The sequence below is a fragment of the Penaeus chinensis genome, chromosome 2, assembly GCF_019202785.1.
Source record: "Penaeus chinensis breed Huanghai No. 1 chromosome 2, ASM1920278v2, whole genome shotgun sequence".
NCBI classification, from domain to species: Eukaryota; Metazoa; Arthropoda; class Malacostraca; order Decapoda; family Penaeidae; genus Penaeus; species Penaeus chinensis.
This window is the reverse complement of record NC_061820.1, coordinates 24797959-24823450: the sequence shown is the minus strand read 5'-3', so window position 1 is coordinate 24823450 and position 25492 is coordinate 24797959. Positions and strand designations below refer to the sequence as shown.

Sequence of the window (25492 nt, the reverse complement as noted above, 5' to 3'; positions counted from 1 at the left end):
TTTGCTGGTCAGACAGGACGTCATTTTTCTTGGGGGGAGGGGGGGCAAGGGCGGCGAGTGAAGTTAGCACAATCAGTTTCTAGGGCGTTGCGAGCCCCACACCCTTACCCCCACCCCTAATGACGCCCCTGATTGCAGGCTATTTCTTAGTAAATGACCATCGTCCTGCCTACCAAACCCTAAGAAAACTGTCTCTAAAGCCCCCCTCAAAGATGTTTGCAGTCCGCTCAGTGGATGGACGGATCATCTCAGATCATGCTGGGGTTAGTGAACGTTGTGCTGACTATTCTGAGCATCTGTATGAGCTAGGGGTCATTTTCGGGAATAGCTTCGCGACGATTTTGGTATCGATAGGCTCCTCTCACCCTCTAGTAAATATATATATGGGAATTATACCGTGGAACCACACACAAAAAAAAAACACATTTTAGGTTCCGATAACAGGGGTGGTCATGGAAGATACAGGGTAATTGCCGGGGTAAAATATGAATAATATACACAGAATCAGTCAGTGTATTGTCTTATACAGGAGCTGCGTCCGGCAGGGTAGAGCGCTCGACGCCGAGGCTGTACGTCGCTCTATCCTGACGTGAAGCCGTGCAGGATTCCTTTCCTTTCTTTTCCTAGTGACTGATTCTTAGTATATTATTAAAATCTTGCCCCGTAATTTCCCCGTTACCCTCCATACCCTCCCCTGCTATCGGGGCCAAGAATGTGGAAGTTTAAGGGGGGGAGGGGTACGCGGCACAAATTCAATATATTTGGATAGTAAAGAGTGAGAGGAATTCATCGATACCAAAATCCTCGCGATCGCTATTCCAGAAAATTTCCATCAGGTAGATTCTCCAGTGATATCGGAATCCCTCTGCCGGCTTCACCAGCCAAGATTAGGGAGGCGATCCTTTGATGAAGGGTAGGAAAGCTACGGTGTTGTTGTGAATACAACTCTGTGGTGAGCGACGGAGTGACCTTCACTACGGCGGGTAAGGATTAAGCCGAGTCAGAAACAGCTGACACACGTTAGCGAGTCGACATTAGTCGACAAAGGCCGGGCTCCCCTCATGGGCATAGCCCGGGCGAGGCTCAGCTTCGCATATCGGACTTATCCTTACGGAGTGACCTTGAAGAAGTCAACTATCGTACTGTTTGTATTGTTAACGGGGCTTTTCGTGGCCGGACGGACCGAGTGGTATGAACCCTCCGGAAGCACGTTGGGCAAGGGATAGATATGGCAAATAAAAACAAATTAAAGGTTTAGAGCTAAAGCTCAAAGTGAGAGAACTAAAATAAGATAAAAACTAAACCCTTAAGAAAAATAAAATTCCTTCATCTAACACTAAAACACTCAGGGTTTTCAAACACTAGGCCCCCCGTTTTCCTTTACAGTTCCCTCATTTTCTGTGATGGCTTGTTAACTATGTGCACTTGCGACACCTACGAAGACTGAATAAAACCATAAATATATAAAGAAGGATCCTGGGCACAACTCCTTAATGAGGTAAAAGGCAACATAAACGGACATTTTAAACATTACTTATATCTCGGATATATATATATATATATATATATATATATATATATAAACAGGCTTACACCTGTAATAGTGATATTTCTAATAAGAAAACACAACGCTTATCTGAACAATGTGTTACACTGATGTTCCACAGCGAGTCGAATACACAAAAATTGTCACACTACAAATGATAATTGAAAGAGGTACCTTTGTTTCCCCGTTGCAGTCTTCCGTCCTCGGATCTGTGGCTTAGAGGAGCATTGTCTGCCTTAAGCGTTTGGGAGATGTCCGGCAAGAAGTCTCAACTTTTCGTGTGACCCCTCCACATCGGGTGAGGCCAGCGGAAGTTGGTAAAAAAAACACTAAGCATGGTCTGACAAGCTCTTGATTTGGATAAGAGTAAATAAAAGCGTTAATGAAAAGATCTTCATTTCGCCTAAATTAATACCTGGCAGGAAGGGTGAAACAAGGTCGTTTACCTTGAGGTGACCGCAAACATATTTATATATGTGTGTATATGTATATATATTGGTGAATAATCTTATTCATACTGTATACATATACACACATATGTGTGTGTAATACACACACACACACACACACACATATATGTATATATATACATATATATACATATATATGTATATACATGTATACATATATATAAGTATAAATATATATACATACATATATATATATATATATATATATATATATATATATACATACATACACATCGACCTCAAGGAGGCGAGTCGCTATAGGAGAGTCAGAGACTTAGCAGGCCTATCGAGCTTCATCCCAGTTAATTCAGGAGTGAAGCTAAGCTATGTTCTTGCGCCAGCACTTTTCAACACTTGCATTTCCTGAGCCACTATCCCAAAGTCATCGTGGAGCAACACTAGGCAATACTGAAGACACGTAGCTTGGTCCTGCACAGGTACCGGCAGCTCCAAATACTCTTGTTGACTGACTCCATGCTACCTACTGACTTCCTGATCTGACAGCCCAGAGTCTTAGACAAGGTATGTAAACCTCTCTTCTGCGACTTCAACGTCCTCACCGCAAGGATGTATCGAATGAACAGGCTTTCCTAACAGGCCACCAAATGCCTGGGTTTTGGTCTTGGTCCAGCAGACCTCTATACCCAAGATCTTCGCCTCATTGCTGAAAGCATCAAGAGCCACCGCCAGCGATTCTAGAGACTCAGATATGATAATAACATCGTCAGCAATGTCAAGGTCGACCTTCAAGGGCCTGATACTGCCAGATTTCCTTTATGAAATTAATACCTGGACACTATTTAGCCTTGGAATCATGTCTTGATGCCTTGCGACGGACAATTCTGGGTGGAGGAGGCCCGTGGGACGTGCTAGAAAGTCGTGGATTGAGTAGATTGACCAGACCTATCGTGAGGAGCCAGAGATGGGCCAAGAACCTGCCTGGCGGCTCGCCATGAGGAATCCTCGAGGCTGGGAGTGGAGGGTAGATACAGGTTCAGGGGCGTCGATTGGGAGGGGGACTGGGGGGGGGGCAATCCCCGCCAGACTCTGTTTGCCCCCCTCAAGGTCTGTCTTGCCCCCCAAGGGACACACCTCAATAATTTTATGAGCTAAGTGAATTTTATTACAGACACATGTAAAGCAGAATAGACTGGTACAGCAACTGCCCCCCCCCCCCCTACCAGTCCCATCCCCCAGTTGATGCCCCGGTTATCATCGATCTTTATATATCTTAATACTGTATATTCCTATACAGTGATACTAGATTTGCATCTTAACCAAAAGGTTCAAGAACAGATGCTTGCTTCTGGACATGTATGTATTATGATCACATCAATATCACCAGTACCGCGGTACTCACTCTTTTCCATAAAACTGTACTGCAACTAGTGGTAGTAAAACTACAACGGCAACATATGAATAAATGTATATATATTCTCAGTGAATACCAGAAAAAAAATTATATATAGAAATTTAAAATACACCATAACATTTAGTCCATATAGACCAGTGGCTTCAGTATTTTCCAAAGGGGGCGCGAGCCCTTGGGGAAAAGGCTGTAATTTCTCTGAATATCTTTGTTATTCTATTAACGAGAGCATGGTCACATAAAGGAAAGTTTAACTATAATGCCACTAATTCATGCGCATTAAAAAGACTAACAAAACATACTTATAATTTTCTTTAAAATCTGGGAGGGAATTTTATTTACAGATGCAAGGGAGGCGTGGAGAGGAAAACAAAAAGGGGGGCGTGGTAGTTAAAAGGTTAAGAACCACTGATATAGACTCATCATTAATCCAATAGGATTTTGTTTATAGTTTATTGAGTTTTATTCACCGTGCCCCCTCAAAAAAAAAAAAAAAAAAAAAAAAACAGCTAATTGTGCTCACTTCGCTCACCGACACCCCCCCCCCAACCCCCGCAAGCAAAAGCTGAATTGACGCTCCTGACACGGTTCTGTGCACCAGTCGGAGTGGCGTTGCCTGATTGATTGTTGACTGATTTTTTTTTTTTTTATCTTGTCTTCCTAGATTTTTTTTTTTTTTTTTAATTTTCCCTTTGCTACTTTTCAATACTTCATATTTTATTTGTTATTCTTGTAAATCTTCGTCTTTTTCCTTTATCTTATGGCTTCGTATTTTTTTTTAGAGATTACTTGTAGTTCCACTAAGAATTCGGATACTAAGAGTATATAGATCAAATGTGTAATGTTAATAAGAAATAGTAGGATACAATGATATTAAAACAATACTAATAAAACGTTCTATTAAACAGTTCAGTTCATATTAAGATATAATATACCTCACGCGGAAATATCTAGAAAAAACGACACTTTTCCGATTACTAATTGCCTTTAGGATCTTATTGTTTATGGCGTGTAATAGGCCCAGAATAATCAAAGCATTTTCATATGACTATTTTCGCAATGTGTATTTCTATCTCTATCTTTTTCATTATAAAAAAAAAATGAATCGAGCATTATGGAGTCTCTTGCATATTAAAGTAGTAAAAAAAAGTATTGCTGATGCGTTTCAAATAGATTTGTGTCTGTAGCCCATAAACTTAATTACAGCGATATTTCTGTAAGTTAGATTTTCATTTCACGCTACTTTTATAGTGTGCATACTTGCATGAACGTTAGCTTATGTTATTTTAATTAGAAATATTATGCCAAATAGTACCTAAGTGATATTAAAAAAGGGTAAATCGAAATGAAGAGGCAATAAAAAAATGCGATGAAATTAACAAACAAAACTATACCCAAACTTATGAACTGCAGACATATAAATTCTCAAAAATACTCACAGCTGATAGGAATTTTTTTCTTCATAATTCACAGGGAAACTGATAAAGACAAAAGAGCCTCTCTATGGACGGAGAAGAGGTTCATCAGATTCGAATGCAAAGCCAAATTATAGCGGCCATATTGCCTACCGCTCGCGGAGGAGTGCGCTCTTCCTACAGTTTTGTATGATTTCGCTATACGGACGCAATATAACAGCTTTTTAAGAAAGGTGGCAGGAGGTAAGACTTCGTAGATTATAACTGAGTAACAGAAATTCACCAGTCACGTAAAGTACATGCGATAACAAGAAAGCTTGTTATTCGGCGTGGCTTTGAAGGTGTTTGGCGAAGGCGACTGGAAGTAAATGCTTTTCTGTTAATAGTGGTTTTCGCTGAAGTACGTTTGTCTGTGGATTATTTATAGTTACCAGTTCGTGGCCTTGTATTAAGCTAATGGGTTTAGCAGAAACAAAACTCTTTAAGCAGAATTGTGTTAATATTCATCGCTAATACGAGAACAAAGTCATTAGTCCTTCGAGGCGGTAATACACGTAGATATTGCAGGTTCTCAGTTATTAAAATTCTTTATGATTATATAGCTGTTGAGAAGTGTAAATTTCATTTGTCTAATGCTGAGGTTTCTTTTATGGGCCCACAACAATTCATTGTTTAGACAGTCTTCATAGTAATGTATGTATTACGAGATTTAAGGAAGGCATGGAAATAACTCCAGCATTCATTCCCATCACAGAAGAAGTATAGTTTTGATTATGGTCAGTGTTACCAAAAGTGATGCATGGAGATAGAGGGAAGTGGACACTGCCATCTTATAGAGTATAAGAAATAGAGGAGGAAGCAATACAGGTAAACCTACAGTGGCCTCATATTTATCAGGAAATTATGAAAGAGCCCTCTGCGTGTCACCACTCAGGGACTAACTCCATAACACCCTTACGTAGGCACAGTTCTTAATGTTGCATTTTCTGTAAGATCACATGAACTGTTAGTAAAGGGGGATATAGGGAGGCTTACCCCCCCCCCCCCTGTCTAGGGAGTAAATAGAAGCTAAGAAAAGTTGGGTTTGGATTTTGGGTTAGCACGTTATCCTGGATTTGTGACTTCATATCTGGAGGATGTGTCGCTCTTGGTAACAAATACCTTGATTATAAGTACCAGGGAAATTGTAGGACTAAAGCTGAAGCTCAGGGAGATGGTGGTGGAGATGGGTCATAAAACCGGTAAATTTTTAGTTTCACAGCTAACCAATCGGAAAACTTTCCGCGCATGTCACACAAAAAGTACAGTAAAATAAGTGTGTGCAGTGGATACCTTGACGAAAAGTAAGACACTTTTCATCTATGGTGATAGGTTCGGATATCTAAAATAAGGGAGATACAGGACAGAGAAGACAGAAGATGGCCCCTTCATTTTCTAAGTCCCCTTCCATGTTTACCTTGCGAGGATCAAAACAAATGTGACGCGTAACTCATTACTGCGAGCCATCAAGTAGTCCATGTATTGCTACGCGCTTGTGAGAAGGCTTATTTTGTCATTACTAGCGTCTGTTTTCCCGAATTCATGTATGTAATGCATTATTCTAGTTTTATTATACTTCTTTTACGTCTTTTGGGAGTTATTTACGCTATTCTGAACAATAACCTTGTGCGCATGCGTGTGTTCACCGGGAGATTTGACAGGTCGTCCCGGCGGCCATTCAGTGAAAAACACCGGTGAGAAATGTTTCGTTTTAAGTGCTGCGTCGACTCCGTGTCATTTTTAAAGTCTTTTGGTGGATATACAGGACAAATGGACATTATTCTCAATCAAAGCCTGATATTTGAGCCCAACAAGTGCCCCAAATGCCTAAAAAAGTGATTAGAAACCAAGCAATTCTGACAGACGGAAGCGCAGAAAAATTCGATCTCTCGCTTTATAAAGGTTTGTGGTTTAACCCTGGGGCTAGGCGTATATACTACTAAGGGGGTCCAGGGTGCGTAGCCCCCTGGCTAGGCGTACATATCACCACGGGGGTCCAGGGGGCGAAGCCCCCTGGCTAGGCGCATTTAATACTACGGGGGTCCAGGGGGCAGAGCCCCCTGGCTAGGGAATATATAGATCGTAGTGTATAAATTCCACAGGGTTAGGTTAGGTTGGTTTATTGGTTAGGACGCATTGTACGATTACCACAGAGGATCTGGATCATGTGAAATCCCGTAGATTTTTTGCTTTGGTTCCCGTAGATTTTTTCGAAAATTGGCGCATCGGTCCGTAGACTTTCAAAGTTGGCGGCAATGTCTGTAGAGTTTCATTTGCCGAATTTAAGCGTTTTTTGTGCTTGTTTTGCACATTTCTGTTCTCTATTTTGCTTATTTAAGCCTGTTTTACCCCGTAATTTCCCTGATCTACTTCATGCCCTCCCCTGCTATCGGGACTTATCAAATCACATCAAGATTGTCGGCTGGAGAATCCGACGGAGATTATCATCAGATTCGTTCTCATCACACGAGGACAAATCTGATGATATAAATATTGTAAGGGAAGACCCGATTGTCATATTCGGAAAATTAACCAACCAATCTTGCAATTATTATTCCTTGTTTCAGTTATCAATTCTGTAATATGCGTGAATCTCTTGTTATTTTCTATTACTAATAATATAAATGAAAGTATTGGTAATGTTTACAAAGTGACTGCACCCCTCTGAAATTAAGTCTCTATTATGCGTCATTCCTTGGAATTCCATAAGTATCCCTGTATGAACCAAAAGCCTTCCTAATGCGAGGGCCTTGCTCACCCAGTTGCCATGGACTTGCTCTCCATGTGGCATTTGTTGCGACCTATTTTCTATTTCTGATGTAATTTTTTTGCTTACACAGATTATTTCATGTATCAGTGAGTTTAGTTTTTCTCACTGGTTGTTATAGTGCTATTACATTTTCCTGTAAATATATGCCTAAGTAGTCGAGTCTTGACAACTTTCTTATCTACTTGTGTAGGTAATATCATAGATAAAATCTTTTTGGTCATTTTGTCAATTGCTGGCAGAATTTACCTTGTTCTACATGTCTGTGGGAAACTGAAACTATACCATAAAACCTATATGAAATAAAAGAACAATGCAGATTAAGACAAAGTTTGGTAAACTTTCTGTGCATGACAACCAGGATTACAGTAAAAAAAGTGTATGGAGTGCTTACCTTGACAAACGCTAAGACACTTTTCATCTATGGCTGAAGGTGTGCAAATCAAATATAAGGGAGAAGTAGCTTCCCGGCTAGACCTACATATTACCACGGGGGTCCAGGGACATTTCCCCCTGGTTAGGCATATGTATTATTACTGAGGTCCAGGGGGCAGAGCCCCCTGACTAGGGAATATATAGATCGTAGTGTATAAACCCACAGGGTTAAGGTTAGGTTGATTTATTGATTAGGATACATTGTACGATTACAAAAGGGGATCTGGATTATGTGAAATCCTGTAGATTTTTTACCAAATGATGGGATTGATGCCTGTCAAGTTAAGTAAGTTCATTTACCACCTGGCTATCTGCTCAGGTGTGGTCATTCATGCTTACAGTTTTACATACATCTGACACAGTACAGTAGTCTGTGACTACTGTAATTGTACATGGTAATATAGAAATATGTCATACATCATACAAAAATAATATGTTGATATGCTTTTGCCACTGTGTTTACATAACACTGTGTTTTTGTTTACGGAAGTTTTACATAGGAAATTTAGGATATAATACGAGTATATCTTCCAATGTATAAGATGAAATAAAATATTCACATAGTTCAGTATACCTCATGTTATTTGGTCTGAAAGGCTGTATCACATGACATTCCGAGATATAATGCTCAAGCGTTCGCTTGTTTTCTTCGTTACACAGTCTACATTTAGATTCATCTGCACTTCTTGCATCGTGCAGTTGCCAATACATTCTGTAACCTAAATGTATTCTGGCAATAACCACATCACATTGTCTGGTTCGACTTCGTGCCATCCATAGGAGGGCTTGCTATCTCTATACTGATCGTAGTGCCTTATGGTACAGCTTTCAGGCCTTTGAGTGTTCGTCAGATCTATTAGTTCTTCCTTATGAGAACTTTTCAATATATGTGCAACCCAAGCAAGAGGCATCCCAAGATCTGTGTTCACAGTATCTTTGCTGCAGGCTTCCTTCGCCAATTTGTCTTTGTGGTTGTGCTTGCTTATGTCAACATGAGATGGTATCCATACAAATTGAATGTTGAAATTGCATTCTATTGCACAAGTTATGTTATGCTTAATGCAACTCACAATTTCCTCATTGCCACCTACTTTGAAAGAATTTAGTGTCCGAAGAGAACTCTGAGAGTCGCAGAAAACTACTCCAGAGCCCCGTGACATTAAGAATTCCGTTGCAAGGAGTATACCGACCAGCTCCGTTTATGTAGTGCTGGCCCAATTTTGCACTCTCATATTAACTTGATGTTGTAGTAAGCCATTTTTGTATACAGTACAAGCACAACCAGCTTTGTATCCAGACTGTATGGATCTTGTCTTCTTTCCTTTTTCTTTTTTCTTTTCTTTTTCTTTCTTTCTTTTTCTTTCTTTCTTTTTCTTTCTTTTTCTTTCTTTCTTTCTTTCTTTCTTTCTTTCTTTCTTTCTTTCTTTCTTTCTTTCTTTCTTTCTTTCTTTCTTTCTTTCTTTCTTTCTTTCTTTCTTTCTTTCTTTCTTTCTTTCTTTCTTTCTTTCTTTCTTTCTTTCTTCTTTCTTTCTTTCTTTCTTTCTTTCTTTCTTTCTTTCTTTCTTTCTTTCTTTCTTTCTTTCTTTCTTTCTTTCTTTCTTTCTTTCTTTCTTTCTTTCTTTCTTTCTTTCTTTCTTTCTTTCTTTCTTTCTTTCTTTCTTTCTTTCTTTCTTTCAGGGTATCATAGTCAAGACTTTAAACTAATTAATTGACTGATGTATATGAGTTAGATGTAGTAGTTGGTTCACTAGGACAAGAACTTGGCCTGTATTTAGCAGAACAATGGCATGTAGAATATGCGCTCATATGCTCACCCCTTCAGAGTCATATGATGATAATAGATGTTTTAAATTATTTTTTCTTTTCAGAACACCAAGATGACGCAATACCTTCCGCCAAACTTATTGGCACTTTTTGCGCCAAGAGATCCAATACCATATCTATCACCAGTTGATAAGTTAACATGGGAAAAGAAAACAGATGGGTACTCTGGTGTGGCACAATTGATACAAAGATTTGAGGTATGTAAGGATAGTATGTTACTGTGTCATTGTTTACATTTTCTTAGGTCATGGAATAACATTCTTGTAATTTTATTGCAAGTTAACTGTATAAATGGCAGCTCTGCGGATATGTTTGCCACTAGGACCCAAAATTTTAATAAGAAATTTCTTTTTAGGATCCTAAGGATACTCCCCCTCCAACAAGGGTGGAAACTCGTGAGGAACGCTTGGAGCGGAAGCGGAGAGAGAAGGCTGAACAGATGCAATACAAGTTAGAACAAGAAATAGCTCTTTGGGATCCTCACAACAATGAAAATGCTACCAGTGACCCATACAAGTCACTATTTGTTTCACGGATCAACTATGACACATCTGAGTCCAAGCTACGCAGAGAATTTGAAATTTATGGTCCTATTAAAAAGGTAAGTTTAGGTAAATTTTTAACTTGCTTTTTTTTTTTTTTTTTTTTTTTTACTGAAGTTTAAAACAAGTCCTGTAACTTGTATTAATTCTCCTTCTGTTATTCCTATCAGATACTGATAATGTCTCTTAAAGTTTCCATTGAAAACTTGTATTAATTATATCGTAACTATGATTTTGTAAAGTGTTCTTGATGGACTTCAAGAACACTTCCCAGTACAATGACATCATTTTAAAAGTCTATAACAAATTTGTTTTTCATCATGCTAATATTAGAATATTTGCCATGAATGATAATTACACAGCTCTAAGGATTACAGTAGAATGGTATGTTTTGACAACCTTCCCAGACTTAAGGCACATTCACATTGGCAGCAAGCTGTTAGCAAACTCAAGTGAGAAGTTCTGTAATATTGTAGCCATTATACTTTTGGCAACACTAGCTGCAATCCAACATAGGCTGAAGTAGAAAAAGCTGACACTTTTCCTAAAAGTGAAAAACTAAATTTGTTAAAAATAGGCAAGGATAGGTATTCATTAGTGCACGCAGCTTCAGTTGGGCAGCGAATGATATGTCTCTCTACTCATGTCATGATAAAATGTCATCCATCATCTGTGATTATTTGCTTTGGCCTAAGTCTCTGTAACTCCAGTCAGCTGGTTAAATTTGGAGTTTCTAGGTACAGGGGAAAAAGTTGTTAAGGTCATGCACATACCTTCTGATATTTCAGAAAAATTGTTTTCAAAGTCTCTGCTATAACTAGTACACCATGTGATTCAGGTGTTCTCAATCTTTTCAGTCCCTTGACTTCTTTATGAAGTTTCATATTCTTCATTGACCTTATTTATGAAATTTGAAATGAATATTACAAGTCCTTTTACAACATATTTTGAAGAGAATGATTTAAACTGGTTTAAACAGTCACATGAACTTGTAACTGTCCATGGATAGGTGGGTTGGCCATGGACAGTTTCACCCTCTGTATAAACAGGCATTTAGAAAACACTAGGGGCTCAAGTATTCTTGAACAAGAGATAATATAAAAGTTACACTTAAAATGAATCGGGTGCATATCTGAGAATTTTTCAAATCACTTTCATTAGTCTTGATTAAAGAATACTTAACCAGTAAATGTCATATGATTTTCACAAAAGAATATGGGATCTTAAGTTCATGCGAACTGTTACTTGCAAAGTAGCAGTTCCAAATCTGTCATATATGCAGAATGGTACTGCCTTTTTTGTGAGGCAGGTGTACAAGATGGGTACAGAATTTTCTACACATTTTTCTACAAAGTTACATATACAAGAAGTATAAGAAACAAGGAAGTAAGGAAACCCCTTTTATATCATCTTAATGTGCTAAATGGAGATGTAACAAGTGAAAATATTGATGTGGAGTTTCACTCATATGTTCAAAGATTCATAATTACACTCATACTTTAGAAGCTTTTTTTCTTTTTTTTTTCTGAAGTTGAAAAGTGTGAATACTGAATACAAGATTTAAGTCTCAATAGAAGTATTAATCCCAAGTATATTATACTGACAGTTCTGTTTCTTTCAGATTGTGTTGATTCACAGTTTTAAGACGGGGAAGCCTCGAGGATACGCCTTTATTGAGTATGAACACGAGCGAGATATGCACTGTGAGTACCCAACAAACCACACTGCACATGAAACAACACATTATACATATACAAACATGGTTCTCACATTTATTTATTCATTTATTTTTAGTTAATCAGTCTTAAACACTTAATAACTTTTTGATTAGGATTTTAATTTAGCCAAAACCAAAATATGATAAGCACCCATTGGCCTAGGTTCAGAATTTATGTTAGTTTTGTGTATATAAAATATATTATAATTTATATATATTTTTTAACCCCTTTTTGCCTTGATTGTGCATGTGCAGAAAGTAAAGAAAGGATAAAAAAAACTTCAAAATTATATCCTCATTTAGATATTGGCTAATATTTTTGTTTGATGGCCATTATATATGGAAATTTAACTATTTCATCGTTTCTAATGTAGAACTGATTTTACTATTTATGAAATTGAAGAGAGCTTCAAGAAAATTTGTCAGATTTGTCAGATTCAAGAAATATTGTTAATCATTTAATTTTGCCATTTGTGGCATTTATGATGATTGAATTGTGGCAGTTACACATCTGCACTTCATGAAGTTAACTGTAAATTCATTTATAAATGTTATCATCTTTGTTATAAATAGATGGTTTCAGTAATTGAAAGTATTGTTTTTTAATAGTAGGAATAGGTCTTTTTTTGGTAGCCTACTAATGTTGGGTGTATGGAATGTGTACCTGTTTATTGATGTCCTGTTTATGATTATCATTCTTAACAATGAACAAGATTTTTAAAAAGGAAATGACTTAAGTAGAAGAATTATGAAAATTCAGCATGAGTACTTTGTCTGAGAGTGAGTGAAAGGTGTTCAGGGAATGTTGCAAGTGTTGGTGGAGGAGTTTGCTTGACTAAAGGAAGAAGGAGGAAAAGCATTTGGAATGTTGCTTGAATTTGACTGGATAAGTGAAATGGATTTCTTGGTGCTTCTTCTTTTGGGTTGATATGGGTCATGAATGTGAATGTATGTTATATATATATACATATATATATATCTAGGTTGAAGCCATGGTATTTGTGTCGCTGTTTCAGCCATTCCTTTATTTACGTTCTTGTTTATTCTTGTTCATTGTTAATTGCTTATGTAAGTTACCAGTTGCCTCCACACCTGTAGAGTTTTTGCAGTTGGGAACTTATCAGTTCAACATGTTGGAGTCAAATTTTTATACAGTTGCATAGTTGGTGACACTTACATGATCCATAGATTGTGATCAAAGGTGTTCTTGCTTCTTGGGATATGGTGAATACTTCATTAGTACACATTCTAGAACTGAGATGTTACACATTTTAATTCTAGACTTTTCTGGTTGGGAAAGGCAATATTCTTGCCTCATCAATTTACTATGTCCTATTAATATGTTTTTACTTGTATTTTTAATAGTAATCATTGAAAGACTGAAGGTTATTGCTGAGGGTGGTTTCTTTTATGTAGATGTGTCTCTGGTGTGACTGTTAGTAGATCGTATGTTATGAACTGATGCACATCAGAGTTGAAGGCCTACCTCAGCAACTAACCCTCGAGTCAAATATCTTCATGATGAGAGAGAAGACAGTTGTAGTTCTGTTGATATTGTATCAACTGATTTCAGCTCTACAATTGTGTTCTTTCATAATGTTATGTTGTCTTTACTGTTTTAAGGTCCCACACTAATGCATTTTGTTTCGTTCACCCTGTACAGCCGATCTTCCGTGCTGGCTTGTATGCTCACGCGACCTATGAGCGCTCACGGCTCTAGGTTTGTATGTGTGGTAAGCCCAACACAGGAGCAGGCAGATTGTCCCATATTGTTTCCAAGGCTTTAACCTGCCTTGATGAAAGGCTACTTTCTAAATCAGTACTGAGTGGCTTTTTAGGGCTCGTGGCATATTCATTCACCCTTACTGACTTGCACATCACTTTCCAGTCACTCATAGAGGGGAAAAGTGAAAGTGACTGACTCTAATAGAACTTAAAAAAAATTATTTATCAGCTGATGCTGGAAGTAATTCTGATAGTCATTAATGAAAGCCAATCAAGGAGTGCAAATTATCAAAGTTACGCCCACATTTTTTGTCACTTCAGCCTTCATTTAGGATATTAATACTAAAATTCAAAAGCTATAAATACTGATGAAAGCTCTTAATTTCTTGGAATTTGCTATGAGAGCTAGAGGAAATTTGAAGAAAAGCCTGATTATATAGTATGGTGCTCCTGGGTTTGTAGAGAAGGAACTGGTTATGGTGGGTGGGGAGGATGCAGTGATTATTTTGGAACACGAGGCAAGTTCTTTATGGTAAAGAGAGCTGTAATGAAGACACTGAGGAAATCAATACTCGTGTTTTAGACTTTTCCACTTAAGTTTCCTGGTAGGTTGTTGTTTAGTAGGGTTTTTTTTAATAGAAGTTTGTTATCCGATGTTTCGTTCTTGAGATTTCTTAAGTAAAGATTTCATGGGCATTTCTCTATATACTGATGTTTAAGTTATATTTTGATGTTAGTAATGCACACAAGTCAGATTTTCTCTTGATAATTTTGACAATGTAGTGTAGTTAATGACTGGGTCGCATACTGTGTTCAGTGTCAGTCTAGAGGGTTTGAGGGAAGGGTATCCATACCCTGGGTAAGTTGGTAAGTTGTTTGAGACACACTTCAGTGAGAAGTGGCCAATGATGCCCTTCAGTACTAAATTATGAGTTAAACAATCAGTTGTTCAGGTTGTGTGGCAACTCCTGCCATGATATTTAAAGCATGAAGATACTGGTAAGATAGATCTCATTATTCAACATATCCTTTATGGGTGGGTAAATTAGATAAAAAAAAAAAAAAAAATAGATATATATATTTAGCGGGGATCTGTGCTTGCTCCATTAAGGATAAGGAGGTTAAACCTTCAATTCTGTCATTTACATTTTTCTGTCTATAGTTTTCTGTATCTGCTGTATCTCAATACAGTCTCTCTTTTCTCTTTTCCCATTATCAACTATTTTTTTGTTATTTTTCCTCTTCCATTTGTTGTTTTTCACTTGCTCTTTTCTGTATTATCTGTCTCGTTACCCTTTTCTGTATTCTATGTCACTAATTTTCTCTCTCTCTCTCTCTCTCTCTCTCTCTCTCTCTCTCTCTCTCTCTCTCTCCTCTCTCTCTCTCTCTCTCTCTCTCTCTCTCTCTCTCTCTCTCTCTCTCTCTCTCTCTCCTCTCTCTCTCTCTCTTCTCTCTCTCTCCTCTCTCTCTCTCTCTCTCCTCTCTCTCTCTCTCTCTCTCCTCTTCTCTCTCTCCTCTCTTCTCCTCCTCTTCCTCTCTCACTCTATTCTTTATCATTTTCCTCCTTCCCCTCCTCTCTCTCTCTCTCTCCTCTTCCCCTCCTCTCTCTCTCTCTCTCTCTCTTCCCCTCCTCTCTCTCTCTCTCTCTCCTCCCCCTCCTCTCTCTCTCTCTTTCCCTCCTCTCTCTCTCTCTTCCCCTCCTCTCCTCTCTCTCTCTCTCTCTCTCCCCTCCCCTCCTCTCTCTCTCTCTCTCTCTCTTCCCCTCCTCTCTCTCTCTCTCTCTCTTCCCCTCCTCTCTCTCTCTCTCTCTCTTCCTCTCCTCTTTCTCTCTCTCTCTTCCCCTCCTCTTTCTCTCTCTCTCTTCCCCTCCTCTTTCTCTCTCTCTCTTCCCCTCCTCTTTCTCTCTCTCTCTTCCCCTCCTCTTTCTCTCTCTCTCTTCCCCTCCTCTTTCTCTCTCTCTCTCTCTTCCCCTCCTCTTTCTCTCTCTCTCTCTCTCTTCCCCTCCTCTTTCTCTATCTCTCTCTCTTCCCCTCCTCTTTCTCTCTCTCTCTCTCTTCCCCTCCTCTTTCTCTCTCTCTCTCTCTTCCCCTCCTCTTTCTCTCTCTCTCTCTCTTCCCCTCCTCTTTCTCTCTCTCTCTCTTCCCCTCCTCTTTCTCTCTCTCTCTTCCCCTCCTCTTTCTCTCTCTCTCTTCCCCCCTCTCTCTCTCTCTCTTTCTCCCCCCCCCTCTCTCTCTCTCTCTCTCTCTCTCTCTCTCTCTCTCTCTCTCTCTCTCTCTCTCTCTCTCTCTCTCTCTCTCTCTCTCTCTCTCTCTCTCTCTCTCTCTCTCTCTCTCTCTCTCTCTCTCTCTCTCTCTCTCTCTCTCTCTCTCTCTCTCTCTCTCTCTCTCTCTCTCTCTCTCTCTCTCTCTCTCTCTCTCTCTCCCTCTCCCTCTCCCTCTCCCCCTCCCTCTCCCTCTCCCCTTCCCCTCCCCTCCCCTCCTCTCCCCTCCCCTTCTCTCTCCCCTCCCCTTCCCTTCTCTCCCTCTCCCATCCCTCCTCCCCTCCCCTCCCCTTCTCTCTCCCCTCCCCTTCCCTTCTCTCTCCCCTCCCCTTCCCTTCTCTCTCCCCTCCCCTTCCCTTCTCTCTCCCCTCCCCTTCCCTTCTCTCCCTCTCTCATCCCTCCTTCCCTCCCTCCCCTCCCCATTTCTAATGCCCTCCCTCCCTCCCTCCCTCCCTCCCTCCCTCCCTCCCTCCCTCCCTCCCTCCCTCCCTCCCTCCCCTCCCCATTTCTAATGCCCTCCCTCCCTCCCTCCCTCCCTCCCTCCCTCCCTCCCTCCCTCCCTCCCTCCCTCCCTCCCTCCCTCCCGCCTCTGCTCCCTCCTTCTTTCCCTCCCTCTCTGTCCCTCTTCCTTCCCCTTCCTCCCCCTTCCTCCCCCTTCCTCCCCCTTCCTCCCCCTTCCTCCCCCTTCCTCCCCCTTCCTCCCCCCTCCCCCTTCCTCCCCCTCCCTCCCCCTCCCTCCCCCTCCCTCCCTCCCTCCCTTCCTCCCCCTCCCTCCCTCCCTTCCTCCCCCTCCCTCCCTTCCTCTCCCTCCCTCCCTCCCTCCCTCCCTCCCTCCCTCAAACCCATACACTCTTTCCCCCTTTCCCCTTTACCCTTTTCTCTCCCTGGAGAATTATTTTTGCTCCCTTTTCTCTCTTATCTTTTTCTTCAACCCCTCCTAGAAAAGCACAAACCAAAGTACGGTTATCCAGTGTACCAAAAAGTTGTAGTTGAAGTACATTTGCAATTTTATTTACATACAAAAGTAATGGTTACAGTAATCATTAAGACATTTAATTCTTGCAATCGTTAATGTAGCATTGAAAGATATAAATAGAAAAAGATATTATGGGGTTCTAGTGTTTGCCTGTTGATGTATCAGTTTGGTAAGTGTCACTGGGATTAAAGGGATGGCGTTCGTAGACGGCATTAAAGACATTTGGGTAAGTGTGCGGTAGGTATGGTCGGCAGGTAATGGAGAGAAAATGAAAAATATGTTAGATTGATTGCCGATTAAATTGGATTTTTATTTTTAATTATTATTTTTTTCACTTCATTAGTCTTTTCTTTATTTTCCTTTCATTGTTTATTCCAAAGTAAAGTAAGAAGAGATACTTAGTTTTTGAATGTTTTTGGTGTCAGATTCTTTTTGTTTGGTTATAAATTGATTATTGGGTAAGTTGGGTAAGTATTCCAACGCCCTTCGGTGGAAAACACGGGAAACCCCCAACCATCACCTCTACTACCGGGCGCCCTAGATTATCCTAACACTAAAGGTATGCCCAGGTAACACAGTTTCTTTACATTTGATGTTCAATTAAATCAGAGAGTCACTTAAGATAGAAGTAAAAGAGAAAAAAATTCTATAAAGATAAGCCAAAATCCTTTTGTGATGAAAGCACTAGACTTGGGTTCCTGTGGAAAGCTTGCGTACAGTTTCAACTCCACTTTGCCATAGGAGGTGACACTCCTTGACCTTTTCCATTTCACTGGTGAATCACCCTTGAACCTTACCTCTCCTTACTCCCTCAGCCATTCCCCTGCCCTTCTCTATCATACTGATATTTGTAGCCATTTTGTATCAAGATTGTAAGTTTTCATTTGTGGAGAATTTGACTGTGTCAGCAGTGTATATCAGGTTACATCCAGGGCCAAAGCCCAGGAACCAGAAAATGATGGCTGCGTCTACGAGGAGATGACGGCGATGGTCACAGGACTGGTCTCTTTGTTTCTTTAATTTGAATGATATCTGCCCTCTATGCAGATTGCTGTGACCTTATTTGAACCATTACTATTTTTGTCTTCTGTTTCCCTTGACAGCGGCATACAAACATGCTGATGGAAAGAAGATTGACAATCGCAGAGTGTTAGTAGACGTAGAGCGAGCTCGCACCGTGAAGGGATGGCTACCACGTCGGTTAGGTAAGTTTAGAGTAGATTTTATTATTTTTATGGACTGTCACTTCCTTGAAAACAGGAAATGGTAAAATTTGATGATTTATTTGCAACCATTCTGATGATAAATGGGGAAAAGAAAATTCTGAGTATGATTTTAAGTCTATAAAAAAGGATTATGAATATCGTACACTAATGCTCCCTTTTTTTCTGTTACTACCAATGGTTGCAAACAGGTGAGTAACTTCTATCTGAAGGTGTCATTGTTGTCATAGCCTTATTTTCTTAAATGGAAGAAAATATGATGATTTTTTTTTGCAACCATTCTGATATACAAATGGGGAAAAAGAATTCTGAATATGAATTTTGCATATATAAAAGAAAAGAAAAGAAAAGAAAGTATCATACTAATCTCCCTTTTTTTCCTGTTACTACAAATGGATGTAAACAGGTGAGTTACTTGTGTCTGAAAATGTTATAGGTTTGATTTTTTCTTGTGGTTTAACACTGCTTTGTATATAATTGTGATTCATCACCTTTGTAATGCTTTTGTTTATTAACCTTTGAATTGTGCAAGTTTCCTACAATGTGTTAATTTAACTCATTGCTCCTGGGGCTGTCATATATGAATATGCCTTGTCCACTGTGAGTTTAGTGTGTAGGTAGCTCCACAAGTTCTTAGTCACTAAGTCCTACCAATTTTACTTGTGTATGCTTTTCGTTTTGTTTTTTGGTAACATTGTTTTTTAAATATATTGATATTAGTATTGTCAGTTATAATACTAATAACAGCAGTTATATTAACCCATTGGATCTAGGTGCCTTGCTATCCTCACGTGATCCAAAATTTGGGTAATTAGGCTTGATAACTTGGTGGCTCTTTCATTTGTGTGACTTGTATGCAGTGTCACACAACTTGTATGCAGTGTCAAGACTCCTTGCCTCCCATTTGGAATATTATCTTTTTTTTTTTTTACAAGCATTTTTTGCTTATGGGCCATTCTCCAGTGTATGTTTGTCATTTAACCCTTTACGGATGGGTCACGTGTACAAGTGTCATAACATACTACTTGGTCTGCAGGGTATGGCTGTATGCACAGTGACGTGCCAGAGTGGGAAGTTCTGGTACTTGTAGCAGACTTGTGTGTCTGGACGTTGCCAGAAATCACCAGAGTCTATGACACTTAGGGATTTCTGATACCCGTCGATGTCGGGTTAATATGTTGTATCAAGATGGTAATAGACTTTTACCTTGGACGGACTCCATATTATCTCTGGGTAGTGTACAACAATGTGGAATAATAAAAGCAATAAGTAACATTTTGTTATTTGTGCCAATTTATATATTTTATGTATTATTCAAGTTTCTGTAACACACCTTGCACTCCTGGCTACAGTGGGCAGGAATAAGATCATAAACATGGAAATAGTATTCTTCCTGGAGCCAGCACTCTTCCAGCCAAAGCTCACAGAGGGTACATTTCACCCTCTTTAACCCAATGGCGACGGGTCACGGCTATCGCCGTCATAACAATACGCCCGATTTGAGGCGTGCGGCTGTCCGCAGCGCCGCCGCGCCAAAACGCCCCGAGGCAATGATTCGGCTTGATGTACCGAATTCAAGTGCTCGGAGTCGGCGCGCTGCCGCCGTTCGCCAGAGCGTAGAGTTTTATTTAATTTTCTATACCCGACGCCATTGGGTTAATGGTGGAAATAATGCAACAGTCCCTTCTTAATGTCTTGCATCTGGGCGACGTGACCATCACATCATTTCCATGTTGTATTGTATGCCTGGTTCTGTGAGTGGTGATGCAGGTGGTATTACAGAAAATTGAATATATGTAAAGATAGTGTTACATAGTCTTATTTGTAGACTTCCTAGAGAGATGATAGGGAGTCTGTGGGGGAAAAAAAAAAAAAAAAAATTACCATCTGAATAATGAAATTCAAATGACAAATATGAACATTGAAAGATAGACAATAATCTGAAAATGCCTATGCATAGAAAGTGTAAGTAACTGCAAATAGGAGGCATAGTCTTGTCACCGCATAAGTGTTTGCATATGCCTTGTCCACAAGCAGCCACCCGGCAGAGCGGCTGCTCATGTAAGCTGAATGCCCAGATTTATTGTGATTTGATTGTTATGATACAACCAGATACAATGGTTTAAATGCCCACTGAGTCTCATCTATCTCCCAAGAGCTTTCTGCATCCGAGTTATTCCCACCACCCCTCATTCAATCAAACTATTCAGGATGACACATTTCTGTTATCCTGGCCCTTAGCCAGATTTTTTCATGATGGCACTTAACCATCACTTGGCTCTCAGCCAAATTTTTTCATGAAGTGACAGTCATGTCACCTGGATCCAGTGGGTTAATAACATTACAAAAAACAAAATTTTCCTTGAAACTCAAGGAAGTGGGGAAATTAGGCCTACTGATTGATGACTTTGTGGCTGTGCACACGTGAAGTCATATAAGTGTAAACACATTTCACGAAATACTACAGTGAACATTACATGTTCCTGGTAGATTAAATTGCTTTAGTTAATGAATTTATTTGAAAACACAAAAATTGATATCTACAAACATGAAAAGAAGTTATCAAAGTATTTTTGTAGTTTGACTCCTCTTCAAATACTTGACACTAGTTTTCCACCTTACTCAGACCAGAGGAGGACTGTCTCATGGCTTTTGTCTCCTTTAGAGATAGATTTTTTGAAGATGTTTTAACTCTGAAGGGTGATTACATATTTAAAGGTGAGAAAAATATTACAGCAGTAACATTAATGGAGTTAATATTTGTTATTCAGCTGCTGCTCTGTTTTAGCATCTAACACACACTTTGATATAACTATTAATGTGAATGTAACCTAGTAACTTAGAATTTGTACTTCTTACTGTGAGGGTCTACAAAATAAATTGCTTAACCTATTCACAACAGAGTAACCCTGTGTTATAATGAACCTACCTCACTCTCTTACTCTTGGCTGTGAGCAAGACAGTTTTAGAAGATGAGGCTAAAGAGAATTAAGCATACTTTTGAAGGTCTGTATCTCTTCAGTGACCACAAAAAGGTCAAACAAGTGAACGACTGCTTGGACCAGGCTTGACCACAAGTAGCATGAATACTTGCTACCTAGTAGGGTCCTGTTAACCATGACATGATTAGACATCATCAGTTGTGAATGGGTTAAATGTACATAAAATCTGGAAGAATTAGCTTTAAGGTTATTTGTGTCTTTTCATGCATAGAAAAAAAATCAATCCTTGTTTATATTTATTTGTGGAAATGCTATGTATTTGTTTTCACTTTCATGTTCTATTATTATTATTATTTTTCTTAAGTTTTTTTTTTTCCACTCAATATGAATATTATTATTTTTGTTTTTGTTTTGCTACCTTTAAAATTGTTTTTCTTGCTAATGAAAAGAGTAAATTAGACCACTTGTTTAGTGCTTACGAATGGTAATTTTTATGAACAGGTGGAGGTCTTGGTGGAACAAGACGTGGAGGTCCAGATGTCAACATAAAGCATTCGGGCCGTGAAGATGACAGAAGGCGTGGTGGTGGACGGGATGAAGAGCGAATGGAGTCAGTATCCTTTACCTTTGCTCTTTGCATTTGTTCCCTTTTGAATATTAAGGGGGGGGGGGGGCTCAATGAATATTACTTATTTTTACATTTGATTTTTCTGAACATTAGTTCATGTTCCTGTCTCTGTATCATTCCAGAAGTGCAGATAGAGACCGTGAGAGAGACCGTGAGCGTGAACGTGGTTCAGAAAGAAGGCGTTCCAGAAGTAGAGACAGAGATCGTGACCGTGAAAGGCGCAGGCGATCACGAAGGTATGTTATTCATGATTTAAGAAGACCACTCTGTGGATCTTAGCTAGACATGGATCAGGAATTTGAAAATGCATATAACATAAAGTAAACAACAGTAAACCACATACTGCATGGTATATTGTACAGTCTTTGATAAACTTGTAAATTTGTACAGCCGTGATCGTAAGAGGAGACGTTCCCGATCCCGTGAGAGAGCTGTGCCAGAGGAAGGAGAAGAGAGGGAGAAGCGCCGCCACAGGTCTCGGTCCAGGGATCGTAAACGTCGCTCAAGGTCACGTGACAGGAAGCACCGTAGGGACAGGTGAGTGAAGGAGAAAAACTGTTTGTGTGGCATTCTCTATTTTTTAGCTATCCACATTCTAATTGTTATCTAATTCTAATTGTTCTGAGATACCCATTTTTTCCTAATTTGTATTTAGTTACTTGGATATTTTTGTGGCCTCTTTTATAATGTCATGAACCTTTAATCTCCCTTGTAATTTATAGTTACATATGCCTTTCTCTCTTTCTAGGGATCGTGAGAGGAGGGAGCGGGTACCTGGTGAAGAAGTCGAGGAAGGTGTTGTCAAAATCAAGCAAGAACCAGAGGATGGTAAAGACAAAACTCTTGTTTGTTTTACACTAAGAATATAAGATTATTTTACGACACATTAAAAAATATCTTTGGTTTGTCATTAACATTGTTGAAAGGTATTTGCTCTTCTAAGTTATCACTATATTTGATTTTATTATTCTTTCCAAATTATAACTGAAAAATGCCATTTTCTTGTACAAGAAGCTCATTAGTTATGTGGTAAGTGTTTACTATTGTCTCTGTTAATCATATAAAATTCTCTCCTAACAGATTATCCAGATTTTGGCAGTAACTATTACAATAATTACCCAATGAAGGACGAAGAGGAGAGGGCCAAGAATGGAACCAAATATGAGGAGGAAGAAGAGGCCAACAATGAAATTGACTATTAGGCTGGAAATATTTGTGTTGTGGATTTAGGTTTGATTGCAGAGATTGAGTGATAAGCAGTTTGGACTGAGAAAGTTGCTTGTATACAGTGATGAAATTGGCTAGGCATGAATATTCACCTTGTAGAGGTTGTAACCTCATGTTTGATTACCTTAAAAAAAAGAAAAAAAAAAAAAGAAATTGTTTACAAGTATACTGTGTTATGAATATTCATAGGGTGCTGAATTCCCCCTTAGATGTAAAGGGTAGATAAATATTTATGGAGAGATTGTAATGTATATTTACATTACTAAAAGGTTTAGATAGCAAAACGGTGATTTTTACTGGATCTCTTACCCCCTCCCTCTCCGATCCAATTGCATTTGACAATAGCACATTGTAGACAATTTTTATATTCTCATTGGAAAGTGATGATTAGATAACTGTTGTCAATAGCTATGTTGTATTTGTGTAACTAAACTGTACAAACTTTTGACAAATGAGTAAAAATGTATCTACTGCACAGTATGTGCTTTTAAAGGATTATCTGTAATACACAAGACTGACATGGTTCCATCAGTGTTTTTTAAGAATAATGCAAAATATATGGCTTGTGTAGGATTGATGGATTGTGTCCAGCATGTTTAATTTCTGATTACATCACATGAGATGAGATAGATAGCTTAGTCACAGATGAGCTGAGGTACAAATCCAATACTGCTTTTATGAAGCTCATCAGTCCATACTAACTGCTGAAAGAAATTTCATACTGGAATCCCACATTAGTCAGAATTTAGGCCTTCCATAGAATAAAGATGCTGAATGAAGTCTTCTGGATTAATGTAGGAAATGGTGAAAGCAGACTTAGTTATTAAGCATTTTATTTTGTTATTACTACTATCCTCCTTCTTTATTTTACTTCTTAGATTGGAAAATTGTATAGGGAAATTAAATAATTGTATGATTTTATTCATAATAGATACTTGATCATTTCCATCAAGAAACTGAAAAAATACAATTTTTATTATTGAATAAATAACAGAAAAGAAAAGTCAGGATGTTTAATAACCTATCTAAATAACAATACCACGTGTAATTTTTTTCTACAGTACCAAGGAAACTAAAGGCGATAATTGAAGTAAATGTTATAATCAATGTTGCCAGGTCATTTATGAATGATATCTGGTAGATAGTACCTGTGTTGCTGTACATTTGTGTAACTGTGGTGAAAGATATTGGTTGTCCTTCATAATGATAAAACAAGCTTTCCAGCAGATAGGAAAACATGACTAGGGTACAGTGACATTATGTAATTAAGTACTTAGGGCACTTAATTTGAAGATTGTGCTTAATTTTAAGTTCTCATTTGTCAAATAAAGTGTCATCATAGATGGGTAGTTTCTTTACCAGCCCATATATAACAACAAAAAAGGTACTACTAAGAAGGGATAAGAGATAGTACTTTTTAATATTATTATTATTAGAAGGCATACAGCTTTTAGCTGGGTAAGGGGACTCTGCTAAAAAGCCCTTATGTTCAGCTTTTTCCTGTAAAAAAAATTGTGTATATATATATGTAATATATATTATATATATATATATTTTATAATAAATAAATATATATATATATATTTATTTATTATATTTATTATATATATATTATATATTTGTATATATATATTATATATTTATATATATATATATATATATATATATATATATATATATATATATATATAAATATTATTAGTTTTTGAGAATTGTACTTCATTTGAGCACTGTTTATTTAGTTATCCCCCGAGTGTGGATATTTTATCCACACTCAGAAACTGAAAATCTGCAAATCCATTCATAAATGGTAAGAGAAGGTAAGGATATATTTCAAATCCTATCATTGTTGTGATAAGTTGTAGGATCCCTTACAGTACACATATATATGGAAATGAGTGAACATTTTGGAACAGTTACAGACTCTGTTACTCTGTTAAGGAAACATATGTATGACCTTTTGTTTAGAAGATAATTTTTCCATGCATCCATGAATTTGAAACTGTCATTTACTCAATTTTGACCATGGGAGCCCAAGTTTGTCCATACAGTCCCCTTAATGCCAATCTTTGCTTAGACAAGCTTGAAAGGGAGTGGAATTGCTGCTTTCCATGCAAGTTCACTTATCATTAAAAAAAAAAAAAATAAATAAACAACCATTCAATTGCATTGACCCAATGCTGCTGGGGAAAATTAATAAAAAATGGGGAAAACGGTGTGCTCATTTTTTATATTTTTGTGAAACGTCTCTGCACATAGATGGCTCCGCTAGTGCTTAGCCACAAAGGAGTCAATTAGACCTTGTGACCTAACCTGATTTCACCTTTCCTTGAATTGGCAGGAAAATCATTTTTTACCAGTGCTATGCATATTGATAGTGTTATTTT

General features: G+C 38.5%; 1 protein-coding gene across 1 annotated transcript; it reads left to right on the top strand.

The window, feature by feature from the left end:
• Positions 1 to 4902: 4902 nt before the first annotated feature.
• LOC125031095 (U1 small nuclear ribonucleoprotein 70 kDa-like) lies at positions 4903 to 24448 on the top strand. The gene is made up of 10 exons (XM_047621583.1): positions 4903 to 5043; positions 9910 to 10062; positions 10221 to 10466; positions 12029 to 12110; positions 18189 to 18290; positions 21752 to 21860; positions 22001 to 22114; positions 22269 to 22415; positions 22627 to 22706; positions 22959 to 24448. Exons 2-10 carry the CDS (start codon positions 9919 to 9921, stop codon positions 23078 to 23080), a joined length of 1146 nt encoding a protein of 381 aa, XP_047477539.1. The 5' UTR covers positions 4903 to 5043; positions 9910 to 9918; the 3' UTR covers positions 23081 to 24448.
• The last annotated feature ends 1044 nt before the right edge of the window (positions 24449 to 25492 follow it).